Raw genomic sequence first — 24,411 nt, 5'->3', positions numbered from 1 at the left:
AATGAAATCTTCCTCCACTTACAAAAAGTATCATAAAACCACTTCAACACTATATTTGATCTTAAAATATTCATGAAATGATACGTTAGTTAATATACAGAAAAGCAGAAAACTTTACTGAAAAAAGTAAAAAAATTAAACTGGAAACTGCAGAAGTAAAGGTCATCTTGTAATCCTGTTACAATAAATTCCCTAAAAGAATGATGAAATCCCACAAGCCCCAGAAAAGGGAGGAAAAATTATTAAAGGAGAGTGTGATGGGTTGACCCTGGCTGGACGCCAGGTGCCCACCAAAGCCATTCTATCACTCCCCCTCCTCAGCTGGACAGGGGAGAGAAAATATAACAAAGAGCTTGTGGGTCGAGATAAGGACAGGAGAGAGATCACTCACCACTTACCGTCACAGGCAAAACAGACTCAACTTGGGGAAAATTAACTCACTTTATTACAAAACAACCAGAGTAGGGTAATGAGAAATAAAACCAAATCTCAGAACACCTTCCCTCCACCCCTCCCTTCTTCCCGGGCACAACTTCACTCCCGGATTCTCTACCAACCCCCCCAGCGGCACAGGGGGATGGGGAATGGGGTTTACGGTCAGTTCATCACACGTTATTTTCTGCCACTTCATCCTCCTCAGGGGGAGGACTCATCACACTCTTCCCCTGCTCCAGCGTGGGGTCCCACCCACGGGAGACAGTCCTCCACGAACTTCTCCAACGTGGGTCCTTCCCACGGGCTGCAGTTCTTCACGAACTGCTCCAGCATGGGTCCTTTCCACGGTGTGCAGTCCTTCAGGAGCACACTGCTCCAGCGTGGGTCCCCCACGGGGTCACAAGTCCTGCCAGAAAACCTGCTCCATGGGCTCCTCTCTCCACAGGTCCGCAGGTCCTGCCAGGAGCCTGCTCCAGCGCGGGGTTCCCAAGGGGTCACAGCCTCCTTCGGGAACCCACGTGCTCCAGCGTGGGGTCCTCCACGGGCTGCAGGTGGATATCTGCTCCACCATGGACCTCCCTGGGCTGCAGGGGACAGCCTGCCTCACCATGTTCTTCACCACGGGCTGCAGGAGAATCTCTGCTCCCATGCCTGGAGCATCTCCTCCCCCTGCTGCTTCACTGACCTTGGTGTCCGCAGGGTTGTTTCTTTTACATGTTCTCACTCCTCTCTCCGGCTGCCGTTTTCTCTCTGTGCCAACTTTTTTTCCTTCTTAAAAATGTTATCACAGAGGCGTTACCACTATCACTGATTGGCTCGGCCTTGGCCGGCGGCGGGTCCGTCTTAGAGCCGGCTGGTATTGGCTCTCTCTCGAACACAGGGGAAGCTTCTAGCAGCTTCTTACAGAAGCCACCCCTGTAACCCCCCCCGGCTACCAAAACCTTGCCACACAAAGCCAATACAGAGAGTTGCACTGTGACATGAAATACCTTTGTTTTTCTGCTCCATTAGAGGAACTGCTTTCAAAAGGTTTGGGGAATGCCATATACTCAGTTTTCCCAGAAGCATTATGATCTAGAGGATGTTCTTGCTGCTGCTGCTCACTGCTGTGTGGGGACATACTGTGTGCAAAATCTCCAAAACCAGAAGGGAACACTGGATTATAGTTAATACCTACAAAGTAAACAAGAGAGTCAGAAGATACTACCTCATTTATCTGTGTGATAAAAGTCAAATTTGAGACATACTGTGTGGCAACATAAAATTATGAAGCAAAAAAATACAGTGGGGAAGTAAGCAAAAACTGTTTTCATCCTGAAAGCACTGCAATAATCAGAATTTCTCTTAGACACAGGTTTCAAACATTTCTGGATACTACACATGCCACTACAATCCCATCAGTGGGGAGATGAAGGTACTTCAAGAAACCCCAGTAAAAAGCTCCTACAACTGAAGGTAAAAATGACATCAGTTCCAAAAAAGGCAGAGTTCTTTCTGCATGAAGACTTTATCAATACTTCAACTACCATCAAATTGACCAGAAAATTCCAACAGTAAGGTTGGAATATGAAACTTGTAGGGCCAAAGAAGTCATCAATTCATAATACTTATTTTAACTTCAGAATCTTTATAGTAGTGGCAAATTGAACATAACTATTCTTCCATGCAGGTTCCATATAATTTAAAATATATTCTTAAACAGAAAACAGACTTTAGAATCTGAAAGCTACAATCTAGGTCTATGCCTATTTCCTTGTTTCCTGAAAAGGATGAAATCTATTAAGACAGCTTTAAGAACTTTTACTGATACAGTAAAATGCCTACATTTTTTTCCATTTCAAATTCAACAGTAGAAGTAGACTTGGTAATGAGATTAGGAACACTGTATCCAAGTCAACAGTTACTCTATACCTCTGATGGAAACAAAAATTAGGAACACACTCCATTTACAGGCATTTAAAACAAAAATGAGTGCTGGAAGTTCTAAGAAAAAGAAATAATTACCAAGTGCCACCTTAAAATTAGAGGGTTCACTTAGAACACTATTAAATGATTGCTGAAGGTATGCAAAAGCTTCAAACGTTACTTTTCACACACTGGATGAAGAACATTTAAAATGTTAACTTTATGGAGTGGGTATTTTCAACTATAACCAACTTATAGAGAAAGTCTTTTTATACTGAAGTCAAAATATACAGTTGCTCAGCAATAAACATTAAGAAACTCCTGCTAGAATAATATGGACTTGTGCAAGTACTGTTTAAGACCATTTCAATATAAAGGAAATGTCACAGAGTGTCAGCAAATTCATATTAAGAATTCAATTAAATGAGGGAACAGAAATTTTTGAAATTTGTGTTACTTTTCACACCTGTAGTAATACTCACCTGGAGCAAAGGAAGAAAAATTAGTAAATCCTGGTACGTTAAACAGGTTCACAGGTTGTGGAGGAAAGCTGAATGGACAGAAAACAGGAGATGGAGGTGGTGGTGCACTACTGCCTCTCTCCTTTCTTGATGGCTTCTCTTGACATTGTTGTTGTTCTTGCTGGCGCATAAGATCATTTAACATTTGTTTCAACCTTGAAAACAAGGAAAAATAAGCACTTGGGGGGGGGGAAGAATGCTAAGGGAAGGCTGTACATTTATACTCAAGTAATTTGAGATTCATATTATTTCACCTGCTCCATGTAATGTACATAAAGAACTGCTAGTAAAAAAAAAAAAACCTCAAAGAAAGAAAAACAACTTGTATTTAATCCTGAGCAACAGACAGGAACAGTTTTATAACCAACCACTCTGTACTAGCCCTCATATTTACAGAAGTTAAACATCCTTGCAAGAACAACAAAAAATTGACCAGATACTAAAAAAATAAGCAGGCTGAAAACGAAACTTACTTAGAAACAACTGAAGATACAAAATATTTGCAGAAGTAGCGCTAAAACTACTTCAAAATATTATGAGGCCAGTAACTATATACCAATTGCCAAATACAAAACAGAGATAAAGAGCTTGAACTTTAATGCAATGAATTAAAATGACTATTTTTTTTTTTTTTTAAAAGATCATTGTTCAGAAGGTAAAAGTGGTACATCCAAATGGAGAATAAGTAAGCATAACTTCTGACTGACAACACTAAGAAAGGACAAAAAGCTTTTCCACCATCTTTCCATAACCATTAGAATCCAGAATCTTGCCAGGTGGTCCAGCAAAGACTACAGACATAAAAGTATATTCAAGGAAAGCAAGTCTAAACCAAAAAAGCCAAATAAAGCTATCACAACAGATTTTTGGAAGTGATGCCAACTTTTGGTTCTGTTCACTAAAGATTACTCAAAAAGAACAATCTCAAAGGCATTAAAGCAGTGGTCAAAACACCCAACCAAAAATGCTGTATACAATTTGAAAAGCTTGTAATCAACTCAGAAGTTCAATAGTCTCATACTTAACCATTATCTGTAATCTTTTATTCACATAACCATGTTCTCTGTTACTGAAACATTTCAAATTCCAGTCAAACACTAATAAAGTCAACAAACCTTTGGACATTATTCTGCTGCCAAGTCAGTTGAGTATAACACTGGTTTAATTGATGCATAATAAGATGCACTTGTGAAGACGCAACATTATTGGGCATCATACTGTAAGGACCTGTAAGCAAAGTTTGTAGTAGACAAGAGAGGGTCTGTGGAAAGAAAACACATGACACTGATCAAATTACCACAACCAGAAATTATTGCTGGAAAGATTTTGGAGGGGGAAGACAAGGTAAGAATAGCAAAATAACTGCTCTTCATATCTACCTGCTGATCCTGCATCAAAGTTTGACAAATGCTGACACTAAATTCATGCTGTTTCTTCAACTGATTGATCTGCTCTTGCCATTGTTCCTTTTCTTCCACATATGAAAGTTCGGACATCCACCGAAGGTTTTCCTGACGTCGCATACTTATGTTTTGCTGTTGCCTGGTCTTAGACAATGGACGGTAATTCCCATCTGCTGAAAGAGGACGGCAATTTTTCCACCTGGGTAGGGAGAAAAGGAAGAATGAGGCAAAAGCTGACATTCCAAACAATTTCTTCTAATGATACTTCCGTTACTCAAATTATGTTTCAGTTGTACATCCAACAACTCACTTGTCACAGTGCCAGCTAATCACCCATGCAATTTTGTCAATCCAACGTTATGCTAAACAAATGGAAAATAACAGCCACCCAACTGACAACCCCTGTCAAAAAAGAATTGCTAAGGATACTTCTGGATCTTGTTTTTAGTATCGTCCATTGCTGATATATAATATGTACTCAGATGAAAATAGAAGCCACCAACATAATACGCTAAGAATTAAGAGGCCCAGTTCCTGACTAGAAGGCCAATATCTACTAAAATTACTTTGGTATCAAAAACAGAGGAAATCAATTGAAGATATATACATTATTTTCAACATGACATCTTCATTTAGTCACACAAAGCTTATTAAGGAAATCAATCAGGTAAGTAAGAGTTAAAAATATTCATGCCAATTAAAAAAATCTAATCAGAAATAGTTTTCAAAGTTGCAAAAGCCAACAATTTGAAAGTTTAATTGTCTGAATTACTTTTTTTGAAGAGACTGATCAATGTCATGGCAAAAATTTTATACAGGTTATCTTTTAAGCTGATAAAAAAATATGGGAACATAAGGAGCTTCTGCAACGCAGCTGGAGACATTTAATATGACTGAAAACAGAAGAAATAATCAAATTAGTTATACGCATTGCAGCTACAGAGACTCAGACAAGAAAGTGCCACTACACACAGCTCCCTAGCAAGCAGAAAGAAATTTAACTTTGCTGTAAAAGGATACCTTGTAGTCAATGCAATGCTTCTTCCACCCCTTCCAAATATACTCTGACAAGCATCAGATCAACAAGTAATGCCACTAACCTATCCTTGTTTTCTTTAACAAAATATGCATTATCTGGTATGTTGTTATTGGGATAAATAGAGAAACTGTCATTCAAACTTGACGCATCTTCTTCCTCTTCTTCTGCCTGACCAACTGCATCAGAGAGATAACCGTCTTCATCTCCATTCTCCTCCTCTAGTGCACACTGGGTAGAACCTCCCCAGGTAGCCATTGTCCTAGTGAACATTGCGGGGGGGAAGGGGGGGATGACAAAAAAAAAAAGGGGGGGGGGGTGTTTGGGAAGGGAAGAGTATTTGGTTTTTTTAGTTTATGACAAATTATTAAAACAATTTGTTGACAATTACAAGTCTGTCTATCTTCAATTAATCAAGCTGCACCAAAATTAATTTAAATATCTCACCAATGCAAAATGAAACTAGTATTCTTCTAATATGGGCACAGTTAAATAAAATTACTGTTTTGGAAAGTTATTACTTTACTATTGTTATAAATGGTGTAGAGATGAAGAAAAATTACTCTGAGCAGTTGGCATTTTTCACACATTCTCCACTCCTTAGGTGGTTTATCACCATTTATGGAGTAGGGGAGACTAAATATGCTGGGAAGACCCATAAAACTGGCAAGTTGCCAACTAACAGTCACTTTAGAAGTCAAGAAATTAATTTACTGCTCTATTACATCATGACATTCAGTGCTCAGATGAAAACAGGAAACTGCCCCAAGACTGACATCTCACTAAACAACAGAAGCATCCACTGACTCGTGTTCTTACTTTTCAGTCCTACTCTGCTGTGGAGTACGCTGAGCTTCTGATCCTTCACTTTTAACAGATGCAGCAACAGTAGATATTGTTTCTGCGAGCTCTCTCCTCCTCTGATGTTCAGCCATTAAAGCTTCAAGTTGCTTTCTCCTCTGTCGCAATTCTTCTCTTAAAATCTCATGTCTTCTCATCTCAGACCATAACTGTTTGCAGTAAAATGGAAGACATTAGAACATAAACAAAACACATACAATCTAAACTAAAGCACATTAAAATTTCAATATTTGATACTACACTGATAACTTTTTGTTCAGGCATTGGTATTATACTGTAACTGAAGCCACACCACAGAAAGCTGCAAAATATATCCCGTATTTATGATTTATCCCAAATACTGCAAAATCTAAGAAGGTAATTAAACATTATAGGACAGAATTTTTTAAGAAAAACAGCACGTGTGTCACTTAACACTTTTTTTATCACATAATTTATGCATTATTACTTAGCTCTTTAAATAGCATGACAGAATACGACCCTCTGGAGAAATCTGAAAATTATGTTATCAACGAAATAACTGGCAAAGTAGAGGACACAGCAACAGAAACTTCAAGTTGCACTGTAAGTTTGAACAAGACTTAAGGAAGCCATGATTTACAACAGAGCACATAAAGGGAAAGGTACAGGTAGAAAGAAGCCTTTATCTACCTTTAATTAGATACAGTGAAAGCACAAATGGCAAGATACTTTCACAAACACAGAAACAGCACAACATAAAAGCCTAACATACAGAAACAATTGTGTAAGTGAACTAGACTGGAAAACACAGACTTAAGAGAGACAGGCAAGTGACAACGTACTCAAGCCTGAAAGCAACCAAACTAGTTCGTGGTGCTGGAGCCAAGACATTTTCCAACAAAAAATCCATACATATTTTGATAATTAATAACCCAACCTGTTTGTAGAGTGTTAGCAACTGCATCAGCACATTTATTTTAGAAACAGTTTCTTTTTAGCAGGAAGAATTCAAACCTTTTATTTAGTGAAAAGAGACAAGTTGTCCTATAATGCTTATTTGGAAGATGCCAAAGTTGTGAATTTCTCCTCTTGGAGAAGGAAAATTTGGCTTTCAACGACAACAGTACAGGCATTGCCCAATCAGCCTCACCTAAACTGTTAAAGGAAAATTTACAAGAATGCTGACGCAACTCCCAGAGAAAAGTCTATTAAAAAAGGTATTTTTCAGATATTTGTTTCTGATGTCTAGTCTAGCCAGGAAACACTTTTCATCACTGTCCTGGTTTCAGCTGGGATAGAGTTAGTTTTCTTCCTAGTAGCTGGTATAGTGTTATGTTTTGGGTTCAGTATGAGAAGAATGTTGATAATAATGATGTTTTCAGTTAGTCTAAATATTACTTAGCAACAAGTCAAGGATTTTTCAGCTTCTCATGCCCAGCCAGCAAGAAGGCTGGAGGGGCACAAGAAGTTGGGAGGGGTCATGGCCAGGGCAGCTGACCCAAACTGGCCAAAGGGGTATTCCATACCATGGGACGTCATACCTAGTATATAAACTGGGGGGAGTGGGGCAGGGAGGGATCACTGCTCAGAAACTAATTGGGCATCAGTCAGCAGGTGGTGAGCAATTGCATTGTGCATGACTTGTTTTGTATATTCCAATCCTTTTATTATTATTATTATTATTGTTATTTTACTATTGTTATTATTATCATTACTAGTTTCTTACTTTCTGTTCTATTAAACTGTTCTTATCTCAACCCACGAGTTTTACTTTTTTTCCAATTCTCTCACCCATCCCACTTGGGGGGAAGAAATGAGTGAGCAGCTGCATGGTGCTTAATTGCTGGCTGGGTTAAACCACAACAATCACATATCCCTCCACCCCTACAAATGCTAGCATAATTTTCAGAAAGACTGAGAAATATCCAGATCATTAAGACATGAATTTTGGGTGAAAAGGGGAAGGAAGATGCATAGAAGATAAACTGCATTTCAAATACTGCCATCGTTTTCTTCACAGATGACTTGCCTATGGTATACCCTATCAAATGTTCACAGTACAAAATCAAAATTCATTCAACTTCCACATTAATATTTGGCAACAGTTGTTATATTTGGTGAAAGATCTCTTGCCAGTTCAGGTCAACATTTACTTCTTTCCAGAAATAAAACAAAAAGGTATACACACTTTGTTAAAATGGCACTACTCCACTCCCCATGCCAAGTACTTAAAAATGTATCCAAGTTACCTACAACTTTTTTCCTCTAAACAATTTTTAAGTCACAGAATATCAAGTATGAAATACCTCATTGCCTACTGGTACAGATTCATCAAATTCAAGTAAAGGCTTGCCAGCTGTGTTACACTCATTCATGGCTGGAGTTGAGGTTGCTGGTGAAGTCTGCCTATTTGCTGGGCAGTTACCCAGGCCAGCTGACAACTGAAAGAGAAAACAAAATGGCAAAACAGTAGAATAGCTTTCTAAAACTTACCTGCTCTTAAAACCCAACACAGTTCAGGCTTGATGAGATAGGAGAATTAGTATTCAGTGAAAAGGAATTTTCGAATATCAAGGCCAAATACTTATTTCAGAACTTAGCCAGGAATCAACAAAATATTTTTATGTAATGTAGTATTACATAATGCTGTAGATGCACAGTATTGATAATTTACTGCTCACTTCATAGAAAAAAGTTAATCTTCAAAGAGTATGAGAAACAGTACAGCACTGTGCAGTTAAGTTTGAGTACAACAAAATGTTGATCATGCTTACAAGACACAATATTGTTTCAAAATAACAGACCCTGCAAATGACTACAAAGAGCAGTGAAGATGCAGTGACTAGCAGGTATGGACAGACAAGTTTCAGGCTAAAAATAAGACAGAAGGTTCTCTATCTTTGAAGAGTTTACATCAAGGCTTCTGAGGACAAACTACAGTGAAATTAGAGCTTGATACAGCAATCACTGAGCAAGAACCTACAGTGGGATGAGATAACCAGAGCTTGTCTCTAGGGTTAGAAGTTCAGCTGCTTACAGTATACAAGTATTACCAATTTTAAGTTTTTTCCAATTTTTATAGTATTTTTATAGGTATTTTATGTTTCATTGCTCAACAGCTTAAAGCAAAGAACTACATTCTACCTACTTGAAGGTCAGGGCAAGCTTTCTGTAACACTTGTATTTTTTCTTGAATTTCAATCAGTTTTCTTCTTTCTTCTTGTAACTGCTTAAGCTCCTGTTGCTGCTGCTGAAGTTTAGCTTCATAAAACTTCTCTCTGTTTAAGTAAGTTATCCACATGTTACTTGGCAAGAAGTTGCCTAAAACACGACTCTACTATCCTTTGACAAAGGCATACCTTGCTTTTTCATTTAGTTCTACATCTTTTTGTAATTTGTTGGTACTAGCTCGGACATTGTTTGGTTGTTGTTTTGTCTCTTCCACCTCACCCAAAAACAAGTCACCAATATTAGGTGCATTTGCAATTGTTGCTTGAGGTTCTGGATCATCATCCTGAAAGGATGTGAGAAAGGCAGTTAAACTATTTTCAAGTTGATACACAAAATGTAACACGTTTAGCTTGTCAAACTAATTTTTCAAAATTAAACAGTCTGATTAACTTTATCTTTAGTTCAGATCATAAACTGAGAAGTCACCATCTTCATGGCACCATGACTTTAAGATAAATTAATGAGAGAATTTAAAGTTATAAAGCTCACACTATTGAAACTTCCACTATAAATGCAAGGTAACTTGCCTCATCCTGGAAGCATAAACCACTTGAATTGTATTTTATGCCTACAACTGAGTGGATGGAAACACACAGGCATGTCAAGAAACAAAGGGGGAGGTGAAAAAAGGAATAGAAGGAGACTGAGGTGAACAAGACTACTTAATTACTGTAGTCATGAAGTTAAATATTACTATTAACAGCTTAAATGAAAAACAAAACTACTCTTCAAAGTTGAATCTAAAATATTTTAGAAACAGTCTTCTTCATGGTTCTCTATTCCACTTTTCTTGTTTTCATAATTTTTGTATTTTCAGTTGTCAACTTAAATTGAAAATATTAAAGCTGTAGCCACTGTTTCTTTTGTTTTCTAACATGATCGTTCTTAATACAGAACCTGCTGAACAGGAGAAATCATCATCAGTGACCAAGTATGACACAGCTATGCAGACCTACTGTCCCATTACTGAGTACATACAGATACAAGCCTTGTAAATATAAAGGAAAGATTGAAGACATGCCATTAATTAGGTTACTTATTAAGGAAGCTGCTGTATCATCTCTAATTCTGATTTATACCACTGTACAGTTAACATCTCTATAGTGAGATAAAAACCAAGACGGATCCAGATGCTGAGAAATTTTTGATAGCAGTATAATCTTCAAATAACAATATAGTGTTTATACTGTTGCTATTGTAAAACATATGTTCTAACTGAGATTGATTTTAGAGTTCTCACAAAGCCTTTACATTTCTGATACACCTATATGTATTCAATATGCAGACATTACATCAGATGGTGCTCAAATGTGAGCATTCTGTAGGGACATTAGATACATGAAAATATGTTTTTAATACACATCACTAAATTAGCATGAGATATTCCAAATTAAAAATACTTTCGAATTCATAGCTAGCCCTCAAGATTCTAAACAAACAAAAAAAAACCCCAAAACCACTGCCCCCAAACCAAAATACCCCAACTCGAACATGTTCCAACATCTGAAGATTTTAATTGAAAACAAGTAATTTTTCCTCACTGATTGAACGATGTTGCAAAACCTAGGATTCAAACACTAATACTGATGAATATTCATTATAAGCTTAAAAATATAGATCAATATTATTTAAAAAAATACTAGACAACTTGGCTCATATTTTTTAATCCAGTGCTAAGGTTAAGCATTAAGGCCATTATTCTGTTAAGTTAGCCTCCCCCCCAAAAATTCCAGATTTGAACTTCAGAAGTATCACCTTTGACGTCACAAAAATCAAACAGTATCTCTTTTTTCCAGCCTAAAAATGGGCATTTTAAATGTTACACTAAGCAGAGTTTTTTCCCCCTATTAAAAGTTATACATTACATGAAATAATGAATGCTACATTTTTGCGCACAGATTTATATTTATAAAATACCTGCACCATAGCAGCAAGGTTTTGTAATTGTCTAAGTTTCTGTTTTGCAGCTATAAGCCTATTGATCTTCTGTTCAAACTCAGCATCGCCAGCAGCATCACCCAGGCTGCTTCTGTGACTAGATATGGAATCTTCACTAACTCTATCTTCTTCCACTTCATCATCTTCACCTTGGGGTAGGTCGATGTCTTTTTCACCCTCCCTATTATGACAGTCTGGAGGTGAGGAGAGGAGGAAACAAAACAGTACCAATGACACATTATTGAAATTCTGAAGTCCGCTATAATTACTGGACATTAGAAAAATATCAGCTTAATGATTACAGTCTTGAACATTTTGCTCACCAAACAAGGTTCTCCCAAATTCTGTGTGGCTACCAGAAATATGTGCACTAAAGACTTAAAATTATTACAAAATTTTAGAACATACCTAGAGTAGAAGACATTTTTAGAGTCCTTATATTAGCAGCAGATCGGTTATTTATTTCACAGTCTGTATTAAGATGTCTTCCATCTCTGTTATTAGTACCACACTGTACATTTGAGTTGCTATTTATTTCACTCCAACTACTGATTGCTTGAGGGTTTCTAGGGCAAAATACATTATTCATGTTAACCTTTTAAGAACTGATATCGATGGAATTTTACTTCAGCCATTTTATTAACGGACTTTTATAGGAATGTGTCCTGACTCTTAAAAAAAAAAATCAACCCCATATAAAATCAGTCCAGACATTTAGAATTTCTCAATACCCACCTCTCCAATAGATTATTATTTTTTTTAAGCAATCAGAAGCAGCTATGAATTATCCCTGCTAGATCTACAACAAGACAAGAGGCTTTCAAGGTATATGTCTATATTACAAAAGCTGTATATAATTAACAGCTAAATTAGTATTCATTTCTGCACAGTGAAGATTCTTGATGCACACAGTTGCCATGTTAGACTACAGCTCTAAATGTCTCTCTAAACTGAAGTTTGTTTTTATTCCAATTCTCTAGTCTAGGCCTGTTAACCTTCTAGTGGAATTCCATACACATAATTCAGTGCTTAAACCCAAAGAAATTACAGATTTTGAAGTCTCTTATAGTGATTTTCTAAATGTCCAATCTAATCTACATTTGCTGTATAAATAAATTACCAAGGACAAGTTTATTATTAATCATCTGTATAAGAAAGCTACTTCAAATTTAAAATTTTGGAAAATGAATGTAGTCACAGAATTAAGTTACTTCTGGTTGACTGAAATAATGTATTGCTTCACAAAACATACAACAACTTTGCTATAAAGATTCAGGATGACAAAAAATATGACAACCTAATATTTGTAACAGGCTGTGGATCCTCTTGTTCAGAATCACTTTCTGATTCTTCTGTTTCTTCCTCTTCCTTAGTGTTTTCATTCACAGCATCTGTCATCATATCAGATGTTTGCTCATAGTAGTGAACTAACTCACGTAACTCATTCAGCCTCTTACGAACTTCATTTAGCTTCCTGAGGAGAAAAAAAGAATATGCTATGCGTTTTGTCATATTAATCAAATTATGTAGAGTTGAAAAGTACATATATAATTTAAAGTTCTTAAAAGTTTCCTGCCATTTTCCTAGCTGTAAGAACATTCTGCTTGAAGCTCTGAACTCATTTAACTCTCTTGGACTATTTACTAAATGGTCTATAATACTAAAATAAGTAGATTAAAATATGAAATGGCTTCTTAGCGCAGAACTTATTAAAAAAGTAACACTCAAAATCACTAAAGCACATTATGAAAAAAATTAAAGAACTTTTACTGAAGCTTTTCTGTTGGATTTAGATTGTCATCCTCTTCACTCTCATTCTGAGAAACCAGCGAATCAGGAGGATAGGGAGCAGATGCCAGGCTATTTGATTCACCATTGACAACAGTCACTATGCCTGCAGGACCAGAAGCAGCTGAAGTTGTACTTCTTTGATCAATACTCCTTTGAGGAGAACCTGAACCAGGAAAAACTACAGAAAAGAAATATAGCTCATAAGAACAACTTGCAAAAAGGAATCCGCTTAACTGAATTATATTAAATTGTAACTACAGAAAATATTACCAACACACAAACCAGCAGTTAATAACTTCTTTTCTTAGAAGAACAAAAGCTTTTGTCTTAAGTTTTATGGCATGCAATGCCAATAGGCATAGAGTAATAAGCAGCTTTTGTAAACAAGACTTCAGTCAGTTCCTTTTAGCTTTATTGAACTTCAGAAGTGGAAGCTTTCATGCTGTGAATCCGCCCAAAGTGTTCTTTCAAGGGTTTATTTATGGCTGAATTGCTTTTTTTGAAATTTTAACATTTCAACGTGATACAAAGAAAAATCCTATCAATTTTTTTCCTTTGCTCTTTTATACATATGCTGTAGAACATAGATTTGAGATTTGATGTTTGCTTTTTCCAGCTACATGAAATCATATCTAAATATGTTCATATTATATGCATTAAGTACATGTAGAAAGATGGGGGTATGGTAACGTAACTATTAAATTAGATGCCCTTCTCCAGCCGCATGCTTCAAGTGCCTCACTTTTTAATGTTAACCAGAATACACTGTGATAACCCCTCAGAAGTTTCCAGCTGTAGGACAAACTTCACCAGTACAAATATACTTCTAGAAATAGAAAGCAAGAGCAGCAAGTAGGCCCACAGCAAGACTTTAAGGAAAAAAAAAAAAGCCATCTAAGCAACAGGCCAAAACTCTAGTCCATTCAGACAATTAAGTTCCTTTGGTATGGCCTATGATTGAAGTCCCTGTGCCTAGTCCATGAGAAAGCCTTTTGACAGTGGACAAGCAAACCCCATAATGCCATAAAGCTACTAACATCTGAAGTGTCAAGTACATAAATACAGATGTACTGTGATAACAATACAAAAGTTCAAGTTCATGTGGTACACTCCACAAGGCAGATGTGTCACAGATAAGCCTTGAAGAAAAAAATCCCATCATCAAATCCTCACATTAGTCAACTTTGATAATGTTATAAACCTAAGTGCTACTCATCATCATTACTTGTAGAGCTCTTCATTAAGCCAGAAACTTATATAGCATTAAAAAACATTTACATAATATTGCCCCAGCATAGCTTTATCACCTGCATTTCATTAACCAGTTGCAAGTTGAAACACCACGTTACAAACATGCACACTGAAAAAGTTGTATTCTTGAAAAGATACAATTCTGCCTATATTTACTTACAAGAGGAGTTATTTAGATGCTGGTCACGAAGCGTATGAAGTTCTCCTAACAGTTTGTCCATTTTTTGCTTTTTACCCTGCAACACTCTCATCTTGTTAAAAAGCTGCACCTTCTCATCTGACAGGTGTTCAGACACTGAAGAGTTTCTGCTTTGTGAAATCTCTCTGGTAAGTGAAAGACTTTCTGCTTGCCTTCTATTGTCTGGCACAGATTGTGTCTAAAAAGAGTAATTTCATTTTATTCAGAGTACTATGAAAAAAGCCAAACAAATTGTAAGAAAAAAAAAAGCGCCCTCTTATAGGCTTGCTAGGCTCAACACCAGAAACAAGAACATTATAAAGGGAAACTGATACTGAAAACACTCTTGCAATATCACAATTATATACTGAGTTAATATACAACTATACTGCAATACAGAAACTACTTCTCGGGGCTTTCATGAAAAACTGTGGGACAGAAAGCATAGATCAGTCAGCCAATAACTCTTAGGAACACAAAAATGCTGAGCTTTCAAGTTTGGGGGAACCCTAATTACTCCACTACCAAATGCACACAAAATAAGCAAGACAAACATTTAACTGCACTGTTCAAAAGAGTAAGAAAAATGGACAATGGCAAAACTTATATAGTGCAATCCAAGGACTGACCTGAGAATCATGAAGTTGGTTGTGAAAGCGCTGAATTAAGTCATTCAATTCTTCATTCAACTCTGATGTAAGGCTTACTCCTGAAACACTACCTGTAGTCTCTGTTACAACTGGCATACAAAAGGAGGAAGAAATGTAAATATTTTCCATAGTGATGAAATAAAGGCTATTTGATGAAATTGTTTGGTTTAACAAGAACATCAATATACTGCACCTCTTAAAATACAGCAATTACTTTTAATGTTGTGTCCTTCCCACCAATTTTACTCTTGAAAAATTACCTCATTATGGAAATTCTAACAAGCCAACTCACAGTTCCTTTGTGAAGAACCATACAAAGGACTTTATAAGTCTGTTCTGTGTTTTGCTAAAAAGGCCAGAGCAAAATGAAGAGAACCAAGTTGTCTAGGGTTGATGGAAACGTTTTGCTTGTTTGAAACAAAATTGTTATTACTTAGTATAGCCAAACTAAGAACAGTGCATGTAATTTTACTTCCTTAAAATAATAAATGAACAGGACACCAAGTTCTCATCTTGCTATAAGTTGTAATCTTTACAGCTGCAAACAGAGTCTTGGGGGTTTGTCCTTCAAAAAGCTTTATGAGAGGAATACATTAAAAGGAAAGCTTTTTTCCCCCTCCCTGAAACCTCACACAGTACTAAGACACAGACCTGGCAGTTGAGAGATCCAAGTAACTCTTTCTTTGACCCCAAATATGAACCAACACTTCATAAGAAAAACCAAGCACAAATATTACTTATTTTCCCCATCGATCATGACTTTGTTACCTGCACAATAAAGTTTTACTATTTTCAAGTTTAAAAACATTTATTTTGCCCTACGTTGAATTTAAATCTTTACATTTCCTACCCTACAGTTCTGGTACATACCACATCTTGAAGTCAGTCAACAGAAACAGCAGCAAGAAACAGTTATTAAGAGTGACATAAGTAGAAATGTGAAACAAGTAAAAACACCACCAAAGAATTTAAAAAAAAAAAAAAAAAAATCTGATTTATCATAAGTAATCCCATTTTCTACCCACTTCATCTACCCACTCCTCATCAAGATGGTGTTTTGTATATTTGAGGAAAGAAGAGAAAGCAGATTCCATCACAGGTCTACCGCTGCAGAGCAGATAGCAGAAAAGCAATTACTGAAAATCATTTAAGAAACAAGGAAACACACCTTTCAAAGGCACTTGGTTCTCTTGCTCCTGTGGTAGCTTTCTAAAAGCTCTCTACCTACCAACTTCTCTGCTTCTCTTCCTACACTAAAATCTGGAGTTTTCTTATCTAAGTCCCACCTTCTTTCCTATAGTCTATCAAATCAAGGACAGGAGAAAAAGCAGAAAGAGGAGCTCATAAAAGCAAGGAACCTTAAAGAGAGACTTTTTGTAAAATGTAGAAACCAATGCTTATATTTCCACAAATTAAGCTATTTTAAATACAAAAAATAACTGTAGTAAGAACTGCTATCCCATTGTCGTGGTTTAACTCCAGCCAGCAACTAAGCACCACGCAGCCGCTCACTCACTACCCCCAACCAATGGGATGGGGGAGAAAATCGGGAAAAAGAAGTAAAACTCGTGGGTTGAGATAAGAATGGTTTAATAGAATATAAAAAGAAGAAACTAATAATGATAAGGATAACACTAATAAATTGACAGCAGTAATGATAAAAGGATTGGAATATACAAGTGATGCAATTGCTCACCACCTGCCAATCGACACCCAGTTAATCCCCAAGCGGCGATTCCCCTGTCCCCACTCCCCCCAGTTTATATACTGGGCATGACGTCACATGGTATGGAGTACCCCGTTGGCCACTTTGGGTCAGCTGCCCTGGCTCTGTCCTGTGCCAACTTCTTGTGCCCCTCCAGCTTTCTCGCTGGCTGGGCATGAGAAGCTGAAAAATCCTTGACTTTAGACTGAACATTACTTAGCAACAACTGAAAACATCAGTGTGTTATCAACATTCTTCTCATACTGAATCCAAAATATAACACTGTACCGGCTACTAGGAAGACAATTAACTCCATCCCAGCTGAAACCAGGACACCCATATACCATCTAATCAAGCCTAATGGCAACTCTTATGGGGAAGAGTCATGGAATAGTAACACAGGCTAAATCTGAGCTTGCTCAGTGCAAAAATATAATTCCCTACAACTGCACACACAACTGTACTCCATTTCCAAAGAAAACTGAACAGGATTTAGGGAGGGGTGGAGGGCAGGACGAGTTTCCAACAAACAAAAGATAATTCACATGTCAGCAGTGCACAAATCAAGGACAACTGTCTCCCTTTTAAGATTGAACTCTTGAGAACACAACTCTGCTGACAACCTTTAAGGAGATACAAAAAGACATCTCTGTCCCAGATAATTTTTGAAAAGTTGGGAATATATTAACACCAATTAGAAGAATGCTTTTAAGGTTATAACATAATGGTGGTGCTGTATTATCAGAATCATGCCCCCAATTCACATTCCACAGAATTTCAGCGTTCTCATTTCATATTTATTTATGTAACTGCTTTAGCAACTTCTTCCTTTCTTTTATTGGATAAACCATTAGTCTACCAATGGCTATTAAACTGTCAAGCAACTAGCCATCAAAAAAAAAATCCCATGAAAAAGCAAACAAAAACTCAAACTACCAATTGCCTATAGCCAGAAGGATGCAGAAAGCGAGAGAAGACTCTATACCCCACTCCGATTCTTTCCTTCAAAGGCCTGGTACAATAATGGAGATGAGAGGCAGACTCCTAATCTGACATGGTAGACCAATTCTTAGGAGAAAAACCCACACTTCTTAGGATTTTACAAGTAAACCACAGAAATTGGCTGTGTGGTTTTTAACTGCCACATCATTTTACAATGTTACATTGTCAACTCTTTTCAGAAATAGAAGCCTTGCAGTAAATTTTTTAAAAAATGCATTATAAAAAAAAGACTTCAATGTGTATTCCACAATCCCAGTTTTAATCATTCAATCAGCATGCTAACATGGTATCAAAGACACTATCATTCCACATACCAGAATCATCCATGACAGCAATTGCTTGCTCTGCTTTATGCTGCAAAGCAAGAAGAGCTGCCTGTCTTCCTTGAAGAGCCTTCAATTGCTCCTGCTGTTGCAGCATCCTTTTCAATAAATCATGCTGCTTCTTCAAGTTCTCCAATTCCTCTTTAGCCTCCTGTTGAGGATCCCTGGCCTGCAAGATATGGAAGAACATTACCATAATCATGACAATTTATTTGTTGAGTACTAGGGACAGAAGTGTCAAAACAAGCAAGACTAATAGAACCAAACAGCCTGATAAGTGTAAAAAGGTGAAAATGAAACGACTTCACCTTTCCAGTAGTCCTTTTCAGTCTAAAAATTTTAGACATCCAACAGGGAGAAGCCTGTACCTCCAAGACATGGTTACCACTCCTGGGAGTTAAGTTTTCTTTAGAAATCCAGTCAGCTACCCTAACATGTCCCAAAGACTAACCCAAGCATCCCTCTGTCTTTTAAATCATGTAAGAGGATATTAAGCTATAAGACTAGTAAATTAAACAAGATAAGGCATAGCATCATGAAGCTACATATAATACAAGATCTAGACTGATTTACTGGCCTAAAATTTCTAAATTTTCAGCAAAATGTTTTGTGCAGTTATTCTTCTCTAATGTGTTTAGTTTTGTATGCAACATTTATGCCATAGATACTAAAATAGACCGGTTTAGGTAAACCAATTTCAAAATAAAAACATGCACAGAATCCCCCCTATACTATATTTCCAAACACATGAAAATAGATCTGAAGGAACAAAACATGTTGAGCAGTAAAAATGTAGTAAAACTAAGTTATTGCCCTCATCCTATTCTAATTAAAAGCTGGAGATTTGCCTCAAAACTTTTATTCAAGGATGGTCGGCAAATTAAGTATTTTAATGAGACATCTACACTTAAGATATTGATCTGTTCGAAGTTCGATTATCGCACTATGCAGATGAAACCATGGAAAATTTTGCCTCCTTTTTGTTAGGAGTTGACAAGTATTTAAAAAGAACATTACTAACTTAAAAGTATCATCTTCTCTCCACATAGTGCTAAATTCCTGAAGTATAAAATTCACTCAGTCCAAAAATTCTGCATTAAATGTCAGAATAGAAGCAGGCATCTTATTAACTAGTTCTGGGTACCAGGGAACGCTCAACTTTCCAGCAGAGAAAGGAGAACACATCCAGAATTCTAAACTTCTCAAAGTGTCACTAAAACATGCACTGCAGCTGGCACTGATCATTTCTGTTAACCCTTCATCTTTATATACAAAAAAGCAGAGTAGAGGCAAAAATAGAGTACACAATGAAATCAACACAGGAAGGAATAAAGGGAAGGAAGGGAAAAAGGGGATGTGTCTCAGTCTTGCCCACCTATTAAATAATCCAAGCTTTATCTAAAAGTACCAGATTTGCTTGAGTTCATTAAAATCACATAGCAAATTTTTCAAGCTTAGTTCTACATTTAGACTAATAAGCTTGACAAAACATTTAAGCCTTTTATTTTATGGAAAAAAAATAATCGAACTTAGCTATAGAAAAGCTGGTAACAAATAACAAAAGAAGTTTTAGACCTCCAAGCCCCTTAGTCTTCCCCCTTTCAACCAAATATTTATATAAACAGCTATACAAAAACATTTGTGGAACATGTTAAGTCTACTACTCTCTAATTTATTTTCTCTATATGGTATTAGCTTAAATTTGCATTGGCAGACTATTGGTGTAAACATGACAAGTGTCCAAAAGTCACGTTTACAATACATTTTCCCAGAACGAGAACAGCAAAATTGGAAGGATCATCTACATAAAATCAGAACACCTGCTGTAGAGTTATATGTCTTTCTCTGTCAATGTTGATACTTCAGAAGGGAAAGTTGTCAAACACCTCTATTTAAAGAAAAAAACAACCTCTAGGCAAAGAAAATTCATTCAATGAAAAGACAGCTGGATACAGATAAGCAGGCCAAATGGGAACATTCACTGTAAGTAACAAATACATTTGAAGCAGTTAACAAGGCAGGGGCTGGTGGGAGGAAATCAGCATGTATAAACCCCATTTGAGGCTAAAGTAATATTTTGAAGTGTACCTTTGAAGACAATCCATGTTCTTGGCTATTAATCCTACAAGGCCACATTTCCCTGTCATTCAGGGCAGCTCTGTCACTTTTCCCTTTAGGGCTTGCTGTAACATCAATGTCTGTAACCTGTTCCTGTGAAGCTGAATTCCCTAGTTTGTCCTCAATGCGGGGCCGAACGCTCAAACTAAAAGATACCTCCTTTATTAAATAGTTTCGTATGTTAGATTTTGAACATGTGCTCCAACTTAGCATGCATTTTTAAGTTACAAACCTACCCACTTGTACCTTGTCGAATAATGAAAACTAGTATCAAATAAAATCTACTAAAAAGCAAAAACATTTTTAGTCATTCTTAGGAATCTTTGTAACAGTAAGGCTCCATATAGCAAACCAACCTTATAAGACTAGTATTAATTCTGCATGTAGTATATTTAAGCTGCATGTACAGAGAAATTGGATGCAAAATGAAAAGCCAAACATAAAACTAAACCCCATTTTGCAAAGATGAAGAAAAATGCAAGTTTACATGCATACTTCCTAAAAACTGTACTGGTCTTTTTCTGCATTTTTCCATTAGTTTATTTTAAAAATTAAAAGTACATCTTCTATGTCCATCATTTAATTTCTTCACAGGTATAGAAAGAGTTCTTCCAAAGCTAAAAATTATTAAAAAAACTTCTTCATGTTTTAACTGCTGTTTTACTTCCAAGCACGTAAACTCTCCTCATCTGTAGAACATTCAGTGTACTAACTGGCCAAAAGAGTACCAGCCCTCTAGTACTCTTCCTGAGTATAGTAGTATTGGAAGATGTAAAACAGAAGTTTTTGTATCTACTGCAAAAATTGTTTACGACGTTAACATAAAAGCTTTTATAAATAGAAAGGAAGATTGTCTGCGTATCTCAACTAAATTCAGAGCACATTTTCTAAAAGGTGCTCATCTCCAAAAAAACCAAAAGAAACTTCTGTGTTAGGTCAATACTTCTATCATATCACTAGAAACATGCTTGGGCAATGGCCCACTAATACTATTTCTAACCCTCTCCTAACCCAACTCCAGCAAGTTTTCCCCACTATCAGAAACAAACTTATATATGAAATATTGTGTAGAAAACTATTCCTTCCTACACCAAACCAGTTGGTGCTCTGCCAAAGTAAATATTTAACCCATCATTTTACTTTCAAGAAAGACGAAAGATTTTTTAAAAACTAATCAAGATAATATTGTTGTCGTGACAGAATCATTAATTTTTCCCCCATATTAAAAAAAAAAAAAATAATTAAAACAATCCACACATGCATGAACACCTCCTAAACAGAGTGTTTGGGGATTTACTATTTTTTTAATTGAACTGCAGATTATGACACTATCACAACAATCACGACAAAACAAAAAAAATTCTCCATTTCTAGCACCTTAATTACTAAAAGACAGCTTACCGTGGTATCTGAAGCTTCAGACTGCACATCAATGTTTAGCGATGTGCTCTCACCTACAGAACCAGATCCCACAGCTGAATCTATAGTCCGAACATCATCCTTCTCATTTTCTCTAGCCTGAAATATTTCATTGGCATAAATCAAAAGCTATATAAGGGGGCAGTAAAAATGAACTATGGAAGGTACTACATATCAAAACAAACACCCCCAGTAGCACCATCAAAACATCAATGGTCAACTCCTAAAAAAGCTTACAGTGCAGAAACAAATATATTATGTTCTCAAACTTACAAGCATCTTTTGCAAAAATTTCAGATAGGATTTCTCCTGCTCTTTAAGGTGATCTATAAGGTGTGATAAACGCTCAACATTGGCCGATCTTTCATTTTTCTCTACCAGATCATCCCGCATGGAGCTGGCCTTAGCAATATAGTCGCGAATTTGAACTAGTCTGCTCACAATCTGTAAAGACACTGAAGTTACTGAATGCATTCAGCTACAGCTTTAATGTATTTAATGCACAAGACATGGTGACAGCAACAGCAAAGTAGTAATTAAAGGGGTGACATACTAGTACTTTCAATCCTATAAGCACACTTCTGCAACTGGTTGAAAGTCAACAGCTTTTATAAGGATAGATTTAGGCATGCGTGAAGTTGCAGGGCTGAAGCACAGGGCTTCTTGTCACCATAGGCTAAAACAGAACAGAGCTCATTAACATATGAAAATATTAAACTGTGAGATTATTTTCTGGAACTGTATAAAAGAGAACTATCTCTAAGATGAAAATTACTACTGCTTCTCTTACCAATAAACAAATTTCTAAAGAACAATACATGATTAAGTTTGGTTTCACATATTCCTCGAGTTGCCTTTCAGAACAGTGGGAAGATAAGTATTTCCAGTAAAGATTTAACAGTTATACTTTTCGGAAATTTAGAAAGATGCACTGAAAAGTAACAAGGTAATTAAAATCTTTCTAAGAGTCAATATTCTGTAGACTTTATAGGCTATATAAATACCTGGCTACTATCCATAGCTGGTTCTCCCCTTCCATCTTCTTGAGCAGAGACTTGACGATTTTGCAAGAAATCCTTGCTTAGAGCAGCTCCAAACAACTCTTTACATTGCACTGATACCCCACTTTCCTTTTTTTGGGAACCCGAGGCAGGATCTTTGCTTTTGTTAGTGTTTATCTGCAGTGACAGGAAGTTGAATGGTTTTTTGTTTTCATTAAGTTGACGTTTGTTGTTAGCAGCCGTTGCCCTGCCTTGAGAATCACTTCCAATGCTTCTCTATAAACAAACAAACAAACAAACAAACAAGAACAATTGTTTTATTTTTTTTCTCCAATATGTTCTCAACACCAATTAGTTTCACTGCTTGGATTACCAGTTCTGCACTATTATTAGACTGATTTTAAAGTTACCTTATTAGTCACTGACTAGCCAAAAGTCAGCTAAAGACAGTGCCAGTGATTTTTGCCTATAGCTTTCTGAAAGCAAGCCCACCCTCCCAGGACAGCTGAAAAGCAAAAGGGTTCTGCAGCTCCTCAGAGTTTAGTTCCTCATCCTTGGCTGTGGCCTCAACCTTTACTATAGTGAAAGGCATTGTACTTCTCCAGGTACATTCGAGAGAATAACAATAATAAAAGAGCAACATATTCACTTGCAGAATACGATACCTCGTAACTTCAGCTTTTCTTTAGAACCTTCTGAATAGCAACTTGTTGCCATAACATACAGTTGGGAAGGAAGTTATGCCCAGTCTTTATATTCTATATTCTAAGTCAAAGCAATGATTCACATTTGAAAGAATCTTCACAACCCAAACAAGATAACAACAAACTCTGGCAAATATTAACAAGCCTCTATTCTGAAACTGTTACCCCAAATTTATGCCTTGTCACCGAAGAATTAATCCCTCATACTTTTCACTGTTTTGGACAAGGGAAGTATGAATGTGCTCTATTCCCAAAGAAGCAGTTATGGCTCAAGAATTCATGCCATACATTTCTCTACACTCTACTGAGGAGAGTTTTTAATGTTACTCTTCTGCTTAATCCACAAGGATAACAATGTTCAGAATCACAAACTGGCACTTCAAGAACAGATTTTCAAAATAAGGTAACAGATATTTTCAAGTGACAGACAAGTATGATGAGTAAGAAATACTGATTTAAGGACACAGGAATTTGTTACTGATTGAGAGGAAGAAAGCGAAGACAGCTAGCATACTCTCAAGCATAGGAATGCCATGGTTCTGAACTTTCCATAATTTTCTCAAGTTCAAAATCAGAATTTTGATTTGGCTCCCATGGTGCCTATAAGCTTTTTTTTTTTTACCTTAATCACTTATGAAAGTTTTCTTTATTCATCTGTCAATTTATTAAGAGATAGCTAAATAAATTTTATAGTCATATTTATAGCAGGAGCTACTATTCACACAAACCTGATCCAGATCACTGAAATTTATTCTTTGTTTAAGCCTTTCTAGTTCAGCCTGCTCTGGAACAGACATCTGGGTCACATATCGAGCATGAGGAAAACTATGAGGAGTTCTGGTCTTCCGTCGTCCCATTCCAGGTGAGGATTCTGGAGATATATCATTAGTAAGCCTTGTTTCAGCTTCCCCACCAAGCTTTTTCTTGTTTTTTTCTGAAGATCTGTTTGCTTTCTTCTGTTGACTTCCCCAGTCCTTA

At 36.6% G+C, this 24,411-nt stretch overlaps 1 protein-coding gene across 21 annotated transcripts in view; it reads right to left on the bottom strand.

Annotated features, from left to right (window-relative positions):
* The window catches only part of PCM1 (pericentriolar material 1), a 47,943-nt gene that overhangs the window by 18,948 nt on the left and 4,584 nt on the right, over positions 1-24,411 (bottom strand). For 14 of the 21 annotated variants that reach the window (XM_041126796.1, XM_030012243.2, XM_030012216.2 and 11 more), the window contains 20 exons: positions 24,162-24,407; positions 22,733-23,005; positions 22,002-22,172; positions 21,711-21,827; positions 18,183-18,360; positions 15,141-15,250; positions 14,494-14,710; positions 13,062-13,260; positions 12,589-12,765; positions 11,700-11,857; positions 11,271-11,485; positions 9,482-9,636; positions 9,271-9,400; positions 8,429-8,563; positions 6,120-6,310; positions 5,365-5,562; positions 4,241-4,463; positions 3,977-4,122; positions 2,823-3,016; positions 1,425-1,608 (listed from right to left, as the gene is read on the bottom strand). In XM_041126796.1, the coding sequence (XP_040982730.1) occupies positions 1,425-1,608; positions 2,823-3,016; positions 3,977-4,122; positions 4,241-4,463; positions 5,365-5,562; positions 6,120-6,310; positions 8,429-8,563; positions 9,271-9,400; positions 9,482-9,636; positions 11,271-11,485; positions 11,700-11,857; positions 12,589-12,765; positions 13,062-13,260; positions 14,494-14,710; positions 15,141-15,250; positions 18,183-18,360; positions 21,711-21,827; positions 22,002-22,172; positions 22,733-23,005; positions 24,162-24,407 (3,617 nt within the window). Of the gene's footprint in view, positions 1-1,424; positions 1,609-2,822; positions 3,017-3,976; positions 4,123-4,240; positions 4,464-5,364; positions 5,563-6,119; positions 6,311-8,428; positions 8,564-9,270; positions 9,401-9,481; positions 9,637-11,270; positions 11,486-11,699; positions 11,858-12,588; positions 12,766-13,061; positions 13,261-14,493; positions 14,711-15,140; positions 15,251-18,182; positions 18,361-20,279; positions 21,662-21,710; positions 21,828-22,001; positions 22,173-22,732; positions 23,006-24,161; positions 24,408-24,411 lie in introns of those variants that run through there. The other 7 variants (XM_030012273.2, XM_030012317.2, XM_030012325.2 and 4 more) reach the window with 4 other exon arrangements.

Source organism: Aquila chrysaetos, chromosome 1 (assembly GCF_900496995.4).
Source record: "Aquila chrysaetos chrysaetos chromosome 1, bAquChr1.4, whole genome shotgun sequence".
Lineage (NCBI taxonomy): Eukaryota > Metazoa > Chordata > Aves > Accipitriformes > Accipitridae > Aquila > Aquila chrysaetos.
This window is presented reverse-complemented; position numbering and strand designations above follow the sequence as displayed.